At 42.0% G+C, this 12643-nt stretch overlaps 1 protein-coding gene across 2 annotated transcripts in view; it reads left to right on the forward strand.

Moving 5' to 3' along the window:
• LRRTM3 (leucine rich repeat transmembrane neuronal 3) overlaps positions 1-12362 on the forward strand; it is a 225074-nt gene extending 212712 nt beyond the window's left edge. For both annotated transcript variants that reach the window (XR_012235679.1, XM_073596436.1), the window contains exon 3: positions 8794-12362. Coding sequence is in view for 1 of the 2 variants with exons in the window: in XM_073596436.1 (XP_073452537.1) it covers positions 8794-8844 (51 nt within the window). In the remaining variant the exon portion in view is untranslated. The remainder of the gene's footprint in view (positions 1-8793) is intronic.
• Positions 12363-12643: the final 281 nt, after the last annotated feature.

Below are 12643 nucleotides of genomic sequence, written 5' to 3' on the forward strand. Positions count from 1 at the left end.
TGCTTACACACAGTCACACAAAGTTGTCGGAAAATCCGATCGTTCTGAACGCGGTGACGTAAAACACGTACGTCGGGGCTATAAACGGGGCAGTGGCCAATAGCTTTCATCTCTTTATTTATTCTGAGCATGCGTGGCACTTTGTCCGTCGGATTTGTGTACACACGATCGGAATTTCCGACAACGAATTTTGTTGTCGGAAAATTTTATAGCCTGCTCTCAAACTTTGTGTGTCGGAAAATCCGATGGAAAATGTCCGATGGAGCCCACACACGGTCGGAATTTCCGACAACACGCTCCGATCGGACATTGTCCATCGGAAAATCCGACCGTGTGTACGGGGCATAAGAGATGGTTTTCCATCCCCAGAACCCTTGGCAGTAGTACGTGGCTGGGAGGAGGCAGTTCCAGATACTGTAATCCTCAGTGACCCCAAGGAATCTGCTTCTCATGCCTCCACAAATTTGCAGTGCATGGGCTCCCTCATATTTCAAAGCCTGCGAAAGGACCCAAGTATACGTGGCATAAAGGGAAAGGATCACTATTGGTTTACAACCCTCCTTGACCACCATTATAAGGGGAAAGTTTTAAAACTCATCCCGCCCTCATAGAGAGTGCAGAAGATGAAAGCTCTTAAGGACACCTTAAAGAGGAGTGTATCAAATGCTGTTCCTGACTCTGGTAGGTTACAGTGTCCTGGAAAGTGTAGTTTTGAGGCTTCTGTTGGTCAAGAGAGGAGCGGTGGAGAAAGCGGCTGCCTAAGTGATGCATTTCTGAATTTATTTAGTCCTTGCTGCCCAGGGCTGTCAGCTTCCACATCCCATCGGCAGCGTCTTCATCACACGGTGGACAATTATCTAGGGGCGAAAACAGAGATGGAGAGCTTTCCAGACGACAATCCACTGGCTTACTGGGTCATGAGAATAGACCACTGGCCAGAACTTGCCCAGTATGCAATTGAGCTGCATCCAGCATGCTTTCTGAATGGGCATTCAGTGCTGCTGGAGGTTTTGTTTGACTTTTTTCAAAATGAATGAGTCCCGATTTACCAGCAGCTATGAAGCCCCTGATGCCGATGTTGCAGATTAAGTGTTTTTGGGATGTGGAATCTCTGCAGGACTTCTAGGCTGTCTAGTGTTGTGGGTGTTGAATATCATCTGGAAGAATGTTTTTGGTGTAGGTTTCAAGGGCACAATTAACACCCAAAGAACAATTATTCCACACCTGTTTGACAGGGAATGTATTTTATTTCCCACTACAGCAGATGGGGCAGAGAAATTTGCTGGCTATAGTCTACAGCTGGGGGTGTGCTTCTGGCAGATGTGCTGCAAGGACCTGGGACACCCTGTGCTATACCATCATCCTTGTCAGTGGAGGCTGCTGAGGGATCATGAGACAGACTGAGGTGAGTAAAGAGGAGGGACAGATTTGTGCCCCCTTTGTGTGGATTTTAGGTGCTCTTGCCAAAGGCTGAGTGGTGGGAGGTTAAATGCCTTGTCAAGCATGTGGTGCAAAAATGGTTGATGTTTTTGCCACACTTGATGCGCTTGAGACAAAGTTTGCAAGTGCGATCGGCTGCACATGTACTAAAAAAGGCCCAGACAGCTGAGCTGTGGGAAGTGGGCCTGGGAGATAACAGCTCCACAATGTGATGGAATAGGGTGGCTGCTCTTTAATCTTCCATGATGGCTGCCTCGTTGGGGTTGTGTCTCACGCTCACTTTCCTCCTCTGCTCTATCTGGCACCCAAGTCGAGTCAGGGACCTCATCATCATCATCTCCTCCGTCCTCATTACCACTGAAAACAACTCGGCAATACGCTGCAGCTGAAAGAAGAATATGGCATTAAACTTGCAGTAACGCACAGAACTATATGGCGTTAAACTTGCAGTAACGCAGATAACAACATGGCGTTAAACTTGCAGTACTGCAATAAAATATTCAACGTTAAACTTGCAGAACTATGTGACGTTAAACTTGCAGTAACGCACAGAACTATATGGCGTTAAACTTGTAGTAATGCACAGAAGAAAAACAGTTTCAGACGGTCACTACTGACTGGACTATCCTTACATTCACACTAATGTAAAGATAAATGGTGGTCGCCCTACACTCACAAAGATTGAACTATCCCTACATTCACACTAATGTAATTATGAATGGTCGCAGTACACTCACAATGACTGAACTATCCCTACATTCACACTAATGTAAAGATGAATGGTGGTCGCATTACACTCACAATGACTGAATTATCCCTACATTCACACTAATGTAAAGATTAATGGTTGCATTACACTCACACTGAACTATCCCTAGATGCACACTAAACTGATATTCTACACTGACAACTGAATCAGAATAGCACACTAACTGTCTAGTAGCACTGAACAGAACCCTGTTCTATCTCTCTCCACGCCGCTATCACACTACAAATGGCCGCTATAGAAAGAATAATTTTATAGTGTGGGGTAGGGGTGTTGAATATAATCGTAGCATCGATGCATCGGGATTCAGGTGTCCACGATGTGGCATCGTAGCTACAACCAGCATAATCGATTGGCGGGTGACGTCATCCCAACTTGCCCCTCCCCTCTTGTGTCTTAACCAATCCCCTCTTATAATACATTAAGGCTGGATTCACACCTATGCATTTTTTGTGCTTTTTGCATTTTGCAGATTTGCACTACAGAACGTGTTCCATAGGAAACCATGTTAAATGGACTGTAGTGCAAATCTGCAAAATGCAAAAGGCACTAAAACTGCATAGGTGTGAATCCAGCCTTGGTGCCCCACCGTTCAAGTGTACATGCCTTTTTAAAAATATGTAGCGATATAAAGCATATTTCAGAATGTTCCTCGGCGCTCATGTAACTGCCCGACACACAGCTCTCGTCTCTCCATCTAACAGCTACAGCGGGCGGGGCTGAGAATCCTCCGCCAATATCAGCCAAGAGGAGAGCAGCAAGTGGCCAGCCGGGTCTGAGTTACATGTGAGCCGAGGAACAGTCTGAAATATGCGGTATATAAAAAGCTACATATTTTTTACAGTGGGGACTTAATGTACAATAAGAGGGGTAATTCGATAAGGCACAGTTAGTTTAACAGGAGTAAGCAGAGTACATATAAGTGTACTCTGCTTACAACTTGTACTGACCGCGTGGGTGAGTTCAGCTCCGTCTTCCCCGTTCACACATTCCACTATGTTAGCTCCTAGTGTGCTGGAATGTGCAACAGGTAAGAGCTGAACTCTCAGCACTGAGAGATCTGTGAAGTTCAATGTATTCTGTTTGTCAGCAGCAAATTCCATCACTTCTGTCCTCCCGGCAGCAGTGTGTTTTTCTACTATGTGAATCATAGCTCCCAACTGTCCCTGATTTGGAGGGACTGTCCCTGATTTGGAGCAATCTCCCTCTGTCCCTCAGTCCTCCTCATTTGTCCCTCATTTTGGTCTGATCTCTATAGTTATATATAAAATGCACTTTTTATCTATCAAAAAAATGTTTCCCAGCGCTAAACCTTTCATCTGATTTCTAAATTGCTGCATTTGTAAATTCCAAAAGCCAACATAAAGGAATAGTAGTGGTAAAAAAAGCACTTGTGGGTTTAACCAATCTTGTTTTTTTTGTACAATTCTCCTTTAAGGGGGCGTGGCAAGGGGCGTGTCCTATGCCTGCATACTTTTGCTGATAGGTGTCCCTCATTCCCATCGCAAAAAGTTGGGAGGTATGTGTGAATGCCTGTACCCTGAGTGCCAGCGTCACTGATCACACTATCCATCTGCCTGATCCCCGTGCCTTCTATCTGATGTATTAGCCACTTCCAGGGAGAAAATCTTAAACTACCCCCAGGATATTAGTAGGCTGGAGCAGGCTTGGGCAGTGCACCTTTACATGTATCCATATAAAAAATATAGATAAGATAAATGAATGCAATAAGGACAATAGTTAACAGACTAGGCATCTAAAATTACTATATTATATAAATTAAAAGGAAATTTTGAAAAAATCTTAAAATGTATTATTAGAATATTTAAAGTATTTAAAGTAGCAGGTTCAAGAATTGTCCAAAAAACTGTTTACATCCCAGTTCACATTTAACTTGTGTGGAACATAGCTTTTCAGGAGATAAATCTATTTAGTTTCAATTTTGGACAATTCTCTGACTTTAAAACTACCTCTCCAATGAGAAGTAAAACACTCAATACCCATAAAAAATGTTCAAAGTTAATGACACCCCCAGTTTAGTTCACAGATCGCAGTGCGAACTGTGAACTCGCACAGGAATTGGATCACATGGGTGAGAACACCCATGCGATCCGATTCTAGTGCGGGGAAAAACAAGTCCCTGCACTATTTTCTGTGCGAATCCTATGAGATTTCAGCCATACAACTGTATGGCTGAACTCGCATTGTTTAGAGATCGCATGTGATCGGCTAGTGTGAACCCAGGCTTAAGATTACAAACCTGACAACATCCACATTTATAATATCCAGTCAGGTTGTGAAAAAAGGGGGATCTAGAGGGAAGATCTAGAATATTATGAACAATTCTATCTTTTAATGAAGGCACACCTCTGAAAATAACCTGGGACATAGGCGGGAGCACAGGCCCAAGAACTCTGTCATTCTGTAAAATATGCCAGTGTTTTCCTAAAATGCATTTGACAACTGTGTGCTGTGTAGAAAAAGAGGGAAATGCATAAAAGATAACAATATTGCTAGTTTTTCCCTGAGACATATGAGCCCTTTTTGACCCCTCCGTAATAGGTGGTCAATACTCTCTGGTAAGAGTACATCTTAACCTTTGGTGGTAGTTTATTCACAAGGTGGAGGAACCGAATTTGATGTTGATACACAAGAACCTTTGCACATATAAGATTGCGGTGAAGGCATCACACTGGTGCTATACTGAAGACATACAGACTTATTTAGCGTAACACATTTTTAAAAATATTTAATTGCTTCAGCCAATCAGGGCTTTCAATGCACTGTGTGGCGGCGCAGTGCATTGTGGTTGGTCGATTGTTCGGAGAACTTCCGAACAGCCAATGTTTGGCCAGAACTCATGCTCAGGCCGAACCGTTCGCCCATTCTTGTTAGAGACCTTGCGCTTCTCCACCTTCCGTTTGAGGATGCCCCACAGATGCTCAATAGGGTTTAGGTCTCGAGACATGCTTGGAGTCCATCACCTTTACCCTCAGGTTCTTTAGCAAGGCAGTGGTCATCGTGGAGGTGTGTTTGGGGTTGTTGTCATGTTGGAATACTGCCCTGTGGCCCAGTCTCTGAATGGAGGGGACCATGCTCTGCTTCAGTATGTCACAGTTCATGTTGGCATTCATGGTTCCCTCGATGAACTGTAGCTCCCCAGTGCCAGCAGTACTCATGCAGCCCAAGACCATGACACTCCCACCCAGGGCCGGTACAGGGGGGGAAGGGGTGGATACCCTGGGCAGCACAATTTCCTGGAGGAAGGGGGGCGCAGGTGAAGTGTCAGCAGTGTGCTGTTAAAACCTTGCTGGACAACAAGCACATTGTTACTGACTATCGTTGGCCAGCCCAACTTCTGTGATGGGGAGGAGATCGGGTGTCGGTCTGCTAGGGGGAGAAGGACTGTGATTGGCCACTGAAAAGGCCAATCACAGTCCTGCTAGCTCCACCCACCGTGAGAAAGAAGGTGTCTCGCTTAGACAGATAGAGGGATCTCTCTGTGACTGAAATGGCAATCAGGTGAAAGTTTATGAAAATACTAATGAGCTTCTTGTAACTTAGAAAAGTCAGAGCCCAGTTTGTTTTCATATGCTGTTGCTGCTGCTCTCCTACCACATTGGCCCTTTTAATTTTTGGTGGAAAGGACACATGGAAAAACTCTGCCATATCCTTGCATGGGTAGAAAAAACGAAAAAACCCCTAATGGGGCTTTAATGCAGACAATAATATACAATTCGAAATAAGTGGATGATCAAAGGTAATTTTTATTGGTACAACAAAGTATAAAAATAGTAAATTCTGACATTAAAAGTCAAGACATGAACTGGAGTACAAAGTTAATAAAAAACACAATGCCCATGACAGGGACCAGTGTACAGTACAATACACCTAAGGCAACAAGATCAAAATAGTAAAATCCTGAGGTGTTTCGACCCCAGTGGGTCTTCTTCAGAGGATAGATGAATAACAGCTGTAGGGATGTAAACATGCATCAAAAAATCTTTCAAAACAGCACAAAACAAAACAAAAAACTATATTTATCTGTATGCATGAACAGCTTCATATATTACATAGTTACCAGTCACGTTGCTCCTAATGACTATAGATGGCCGTAATGTAAGGAAGTTGCCCCCTCATGTATCCGTAATTACCCAAACGGTGGGCCGATCCCCCGGAGAGCAGGTGTAAAGTCAGCGTGCCTTGCAAGGGATCACACATAAATTACCCCAAAAGAGGTTGGAGGAGGGGAGGGGCATGCACTGCACCTACAGTAAAGTAACAACAATACTAAATTAAGAGTGAGAACAAAAAGGGGGTTATTTGTTCCCAGGGCAATGAAGGAGAATAGTAAATTACAAGAGCTTTTGACATGTTGACCAGTGTGGGTTGTGAGTGGGTCCATGTATGTTGCATGCAAGGAACAGGGTAAACATGAAAGGAATGTTACATTAGGAAAGAAAAAAAAAAAAAAAAAAAAAAGGGGGGGGGAGATGGAGGGGAAGGGAGGGAAGGAAAGAGGGGGACATGATGGGAAAGGAAGGAGGCCATAGAAGCAGGGGAAGTGTGGTAAAAGAAAGTGAAGAGAGAAGAAAGTAGTGAGAAATTGTGTCTAAGGAAAAGTTATGAGGGAGAAAGGAGACTTGAAAGGAAAAAACAGGTGGGACGTAGTCAAGGACTGGGGCAATGAACAATACGCATGCACATAAGGACTGACCAGCTACAAGGATGTGAAAGGTGGTGGTGATCATATTACGTGTGTGATGTGAAGGTGCCAAATACGTGAGGTGAAGGAGAGAACCAGCCATTCAGCTGGAGGGAAATAAGGAAGTAAGGGGGAGGGGGTTGGTGGGTGGGAGACATGAGTGATGGCAAGTGTGAATGAAGGGAGCAAATTCAACAAACAAACCAAAACGTGATGTGTGAAAAAGAAAGGTGATGCGTGGTGATGGCAATACAATTTACCTTGGATGGGGGCACAATCAATGGAATCGGAATGCCCGAGACTCTAAAAGGATGTAAGTATATATAAATCAAAATAGGTTGATCGGAGTGGGGGATGTGAAATAAACATGATGTGAACCACACATCGAAAGAGGCAATTGAAAAGTAAAGTTCTTACCAGTCAATCTGTGAGATTGCAACATAGGAGCGTCCGGCGGGATCACAACGGTACCAGTGGACCAGTGCATGCCCCTCCCCTCCTCCAACCTCTTTTGGGGGTAATTTATGTGTGATCCCTTGCAAGGCACGCTGACTTTACACCACACAAAGGCTAAAGAAACCTAAGATTCCTAAAGGAGAGACAAATCCAGAAATCCAGTTTCACAATTTGACTCTTTTACTGTGTTTCATAAAATGGCACTTATTCTTATATGTAGAGGCTTTTTTGAAACCACATATTTTTTTTTTTTTTAGAAAGCAGCATCAAGATAAGGAGCTGCATCTAGGGACAGCACACAGAAGCAGCATTAGGGCCTGTGCTGACACGCTTTGGACTTGTGTTGTTGTCATCAATTTAAAATGCTTCTGAGAAGTTCAGATTTCATTCACAAGTACATTTGATCTGCAGATCACCTCCTTCTGATCTGCATTTGACCTGCTTCAAACAGGTTTTACATTCCCATGGACATGCAAAAACTGTACTTGTATACTAGACAGTACTTGTAAGTAGTATTATAGCGGTATCGTTGACAATAGAGGTGATCATTGAGGGGATAAAACTTTTTTCTGCCCCACTTTGACCCATTTGTAGCCAGGGTTTAACCTCCTTCCATTTATAGCCATTGATACTGACTTGTCCCTATATCAGAATCTCTGGATTGGGTCATAAGAGGAAGGGTTTCTTAAGTGAGCAGAGGTTAATTTAGAACTGGTGAGTTTCACAGTCAAGGAAGAAAGAGCGTACAAACCGTGTTACTTCCTTTTTATTCTACACACAGTCATATTCTCCAGGGGAAAGCCTTATGCATAATATATGACTTATCTCACTTTCTTTGTGTGGTATTTAATAGGTACAACATAGAAGGTCTTGATTTTAATTATTGATTAATATTTTACAATAATTAATCATTATTCTTTAAAAAAATGTTTTGTGTTGTAATGAAAAAGACATTTTTTGTATTTTCTTGGGACTGCAACACAGAGAACTGCTGGATGGAATATAAATTGAATTCTCGGTTATGAGAAATGGTCAGTAAGGCAGCAGATTCCTGCTGTGCTCTGTCTAAGTGGAAAAGTCATCAGTCTCTGTGTTTACACATTGGCTCATTCCATAATTTCTCTGATGTGAGTCATATTTTATATTCTGTGGCTCTGGGAGATGTAAAAATCACCAATATTTTCTCAATAACCTCTATAAAATTGTATGTTTATTTAATTTCCTGTCCACACGCACAGTATATTTATGAATATGTTGCAAATAATGCTGCCAAGGATAGCCAAGCAGTTTAGATTAATTTCAGATACCACATTTTGGAAAATGGATATTTACTCAAGAGAAATTTAGCAATTGCATGGCACTGAGGGTGTGAAATTGCAATTAAATCCTAAAAGTGTGTTTATTTCTTTCTTTTTTTTTTTTCCAGAACTCCTCATCCTATCCGAGAAGTCTGTGCTACTATTTACCCGGAGAATGAAATCACTTAACACTTACTGACAAATATTTATACAGTGGTCACTGTAGAAGCGCATGTTTAGTATCATGTTGGACTGTCATTGGCCCTGACACTTACATGTCATGGCAGTGAAAAAATTGGGTCCTGTAGCATCCAGTTGCTGGTGATCTTGCAGTGCATATGCAATTGCCCAAGGCTGATGGGTGGATGTCCCTTTCTATGGATGCTCAAGTTAATCTCAAAGGCATTATGCCAACCCCTGAATTTACCATTATAGTTGTGCTGTTGCAGCTGGGATTCACTGGACCAAACTACATTTTTCCACTCTTCAATAGTCCAGTGACAGTGTTCCCAAGCAGCGATTACAAACACTTTTTGAGGTTAACAAGTAAGGTATCCTGCAAGCTTGTTTGTATGTGTACCCCATACCACCAAGAGTGCAATGCATGGTGCAGTCCAGTATTGGTTGTTTATCCCACATGTGTATTGTAATTACTGTGGTGTGGCATTTACTGTTATGTCCCCAGTAGGGAAGAGAAGAGAGGTTTTGATTAAATTGATTTTTGCCAATAATTTACAGATTTTATAGTCAGTTTTGCTGACATGGAAACTCACAATTGCACTCACTGAGTTGCTTAGGTGAAATTTGATTTAAAAAAATACCTACTCACCCTTTTTTATATTTGGAGTGTGTTTTTAGGGGGGGGGGATTACTTATTGTTTTAGATTTATTTCAATTAGTGTTTTATCATTTTTTTTTCTGTGTATTTGATCATTATTTGTGTAATGTCGCTTTAAATTTAATATGTCAGTTTTTTTCATTGTCTGTCTTTTTCTTAATGTGAAAAAAATGTAAGGTAATGAGGCTAATGAAGGGAAGAATTGGGCACAAGACTACCACCAGAGTAGTTGAACGCCATTTGAGTTGAGCCATTTAAAAACCACGGCACCCTTAAAAACCATAGCAAAAACATCTACATTTCACGATCACTATTGACTCCAAATAATTTTGCCAAAATTGCAAAATTTCCCCCATCTCCTGATTTTCTCCAAAATTTCTGAGATGTGAAATTCTGAGTTTTGCTCATCCCTTGTCTCCTGCCACCAAATCCATGAGGACCACCTCCCATATAGTGGATGTTTTTCCATGAGTACAATTTCCTCAAAATCTCAACAGAACACAAAAGAGATCAACCCAAGTCACTTGGAGGTCAGGGTAAACATACATGATTTGTTTTTAATGATAGGATATCAACTATTGAAGGCTTGTGTTGCATAACCCAGCTCTACAAAACAGTGCAAATAGTGACAAGTACAAATAAATATATATAATGGCAGTAAAAATAATCAAAGTCCATAAAAGTGAAAAACAATGGTGAAAATCCAATTTCCAGCAAACGTGATGTGCAGTACAGCCAGTAACACTCTCCTGCATCAACGTGTACCATAAGCTGTTTACCAGATAAGATAGTATGATCCCTTAGTTATAGGAGGTCAAGACACCCATCCCCAATTTATTGGGACAATATGGCAATGAAGCCCACCACCATGCTCCTCCGCTTCTCAAAAGGATTCAGTAACAACCATGTTAAACAATGGCAATAGTAAAAAGAAAGGAGTCCCACATAGCATCATACAGTAACAGCTCATGGAATTTATTTACCATAAAATAATACCTACAAAATAAATGGGTAAAACAAGCTGTGAAACAAGAAAAGCAGCCACACCGCTCAGCGTGTGTGTGCAGTGAGGTCAGAACGCAAGCTCCGCGCAAGTAAACTCTTGCTTCTTATCTAACAAAAACTAGCTATATGGCAATATGTCCCATATTTTTATTTTTTTTAAAAAGTTAAAAGTCAAAAAAAAAAAAAAAGAAGCAAGAGTTTACTCTTATGGAGCAACCTGTGGCAGTGGCTTGCCTCATAATGCTTTTATCGTAAATGCTTATAATTAGTCTTGGCAGTGTCAGATTTCGTGTTCCCAGCCCTTGATGATGTCAGTTCTGACAACACGCCTTAGACGGAGCTTGTAATCTGACCTCACTTCACACACGCTAAACAGCGTGGCTGCTTTTCTTATTTCAAAGCTTGGTTGTATATTTAAAGCAGTAGTGCAGCACTTTTGGTTTACTAGTTGTATTCAGTAATTGTTTGAGTTTATGATGGTTGCTGCAGTCACCTTTTTCTAGTGGTTATACTACAAAAAGAGACTACACACATTTGCTTTTAAGAACATCACTGTACAGCCAGGTTTTTTTCTCACTGTAGGTCTAATTTAGAATAGTGGCATAACACAAAGATAGCACAGGGATAGACTGTGCCTGTTGCATGTTCATCTCTTGATCTTGGGTCTACTGTGCCTAGTGACCCAATGCCTCAATATTATGTGAAACTGAATATTAATAAATGTTGTTAATGGGGAACTTTAGACATTCTATAGATTAAGGTCAGTGGATTAACAAGCATGTGATTGACCAGGAAAGGATAGTCGCTACTCCTGATCATCCCAGGTGAATAAACATTGAGGAACGGCCTCAGTCTACATGCATTTCACTCCAGAGGTTTATTCATCGGCCTATGACTAAGCCCCGGTGGGCAGAGCAAAATGCATCAGGGTGTGTGGTGTGGTGAAGGCTGAGCCTTATTGTTTATTTACTAGCCCTGGGTGCCTGAATCATCTTCTGTGTTGTGGATGTGTCACCAGGGTGGACCAGCAGGTTAAACGGTAGGCGTTGGCCGGCCAGCAGAGTCTGAGCTGGTGGCAGCGGGCGCATGCAGAGCAGAAGAGACACAGAATGTGTGGTCAGACAAGCCGGGTTTGGTAATAGACGATCAGATGCAGGCATAGACAGCAGGCAAAGAATAGTCTGGGTACTGGCAGAGATCACCAACATGAGTTCAGGTGAAGGCAGGAGAGGTTCAACGAAGTCAGAGGCATGGTTTCAGGAACACAGGTCCAGCTGCAGATCAGACAACAAAGCACTTATATATGGCATTTGGGCACCATTTATTGGCACGCGCACGTGTGCGGTCACATTCGTGTGCCTGACACGATGGGTATTTGCGGGATCGCGCAAGTGCATTTGTGTTCACCCTTGAGCATTAGTAATGGTATGGTTAGCACGTCCCTGACAGGTGGACTCCAATTAAGTTGTAGAAACATCTCAAGGATGATCAGTGGAAGCAGGATGCACCTGAGCTTAATTTTGAGTCATGGCAAAGGCTGGGAATACTTGTGTACATGTGATTTTTTTTCATTTTTTTTTTACATAAATATGCAAAGATTTCAAACAAACTTCTTTCATGTTGTCATTATGGGGTATTGTTTGTAGAATTTCAAGGAAAAATAATGAATTGAATCCATTTTGTAATAAGGCTGTAACATAACAAAATGTAGAAAAAATGAAGCACTGTAAATACTTTCCGGATGCACTGTAACAGGTCAAAGCATGTGATTGACATTTAATTAGCAAGATCTCACACCTTTAGCCCCAGACAAAATGTAACTTAATTTTTAATATTATTGGAGATTTCCCTTCTTGCCCAGAGCACACCAGGACATGAAATGAGAGAGTGCAGGTCTCACCAGGACAAGAAGACAGTGAAGTGTTTAATTTGCAGTCTGGCTTTGAAGAGGCACTCAATGGCCAGCAATGGCCATTGATAACTCTGTAAATAAAAATACATGGACGTTGTCATTTCTGGCCTTGTGTAGTGAATTAGCTCAAGGTGACTGCATACCTCAATAATGTGTCTAGTGTATTGAAGCAGTTCCAGATATTTGCTGTTATGGTATTACCAATGATTGAGAAAACGCATTG

The sequence above is a fragment of the Aquarana catesbeiana genome, linkage group LG08, assembly GCF_042186555.1.
Source record: "Aquarana catesbeiana isolate 2022-GZ linkage group LG08, ASM4218655v1, whole genome shotgun sequence".
NCBI classification, from domain to species: Eukaryota; Metazoa; Chordata; class Amphibia; order Anura; family Ranidae; genus Aquarana; species Aquarana catesbeiana.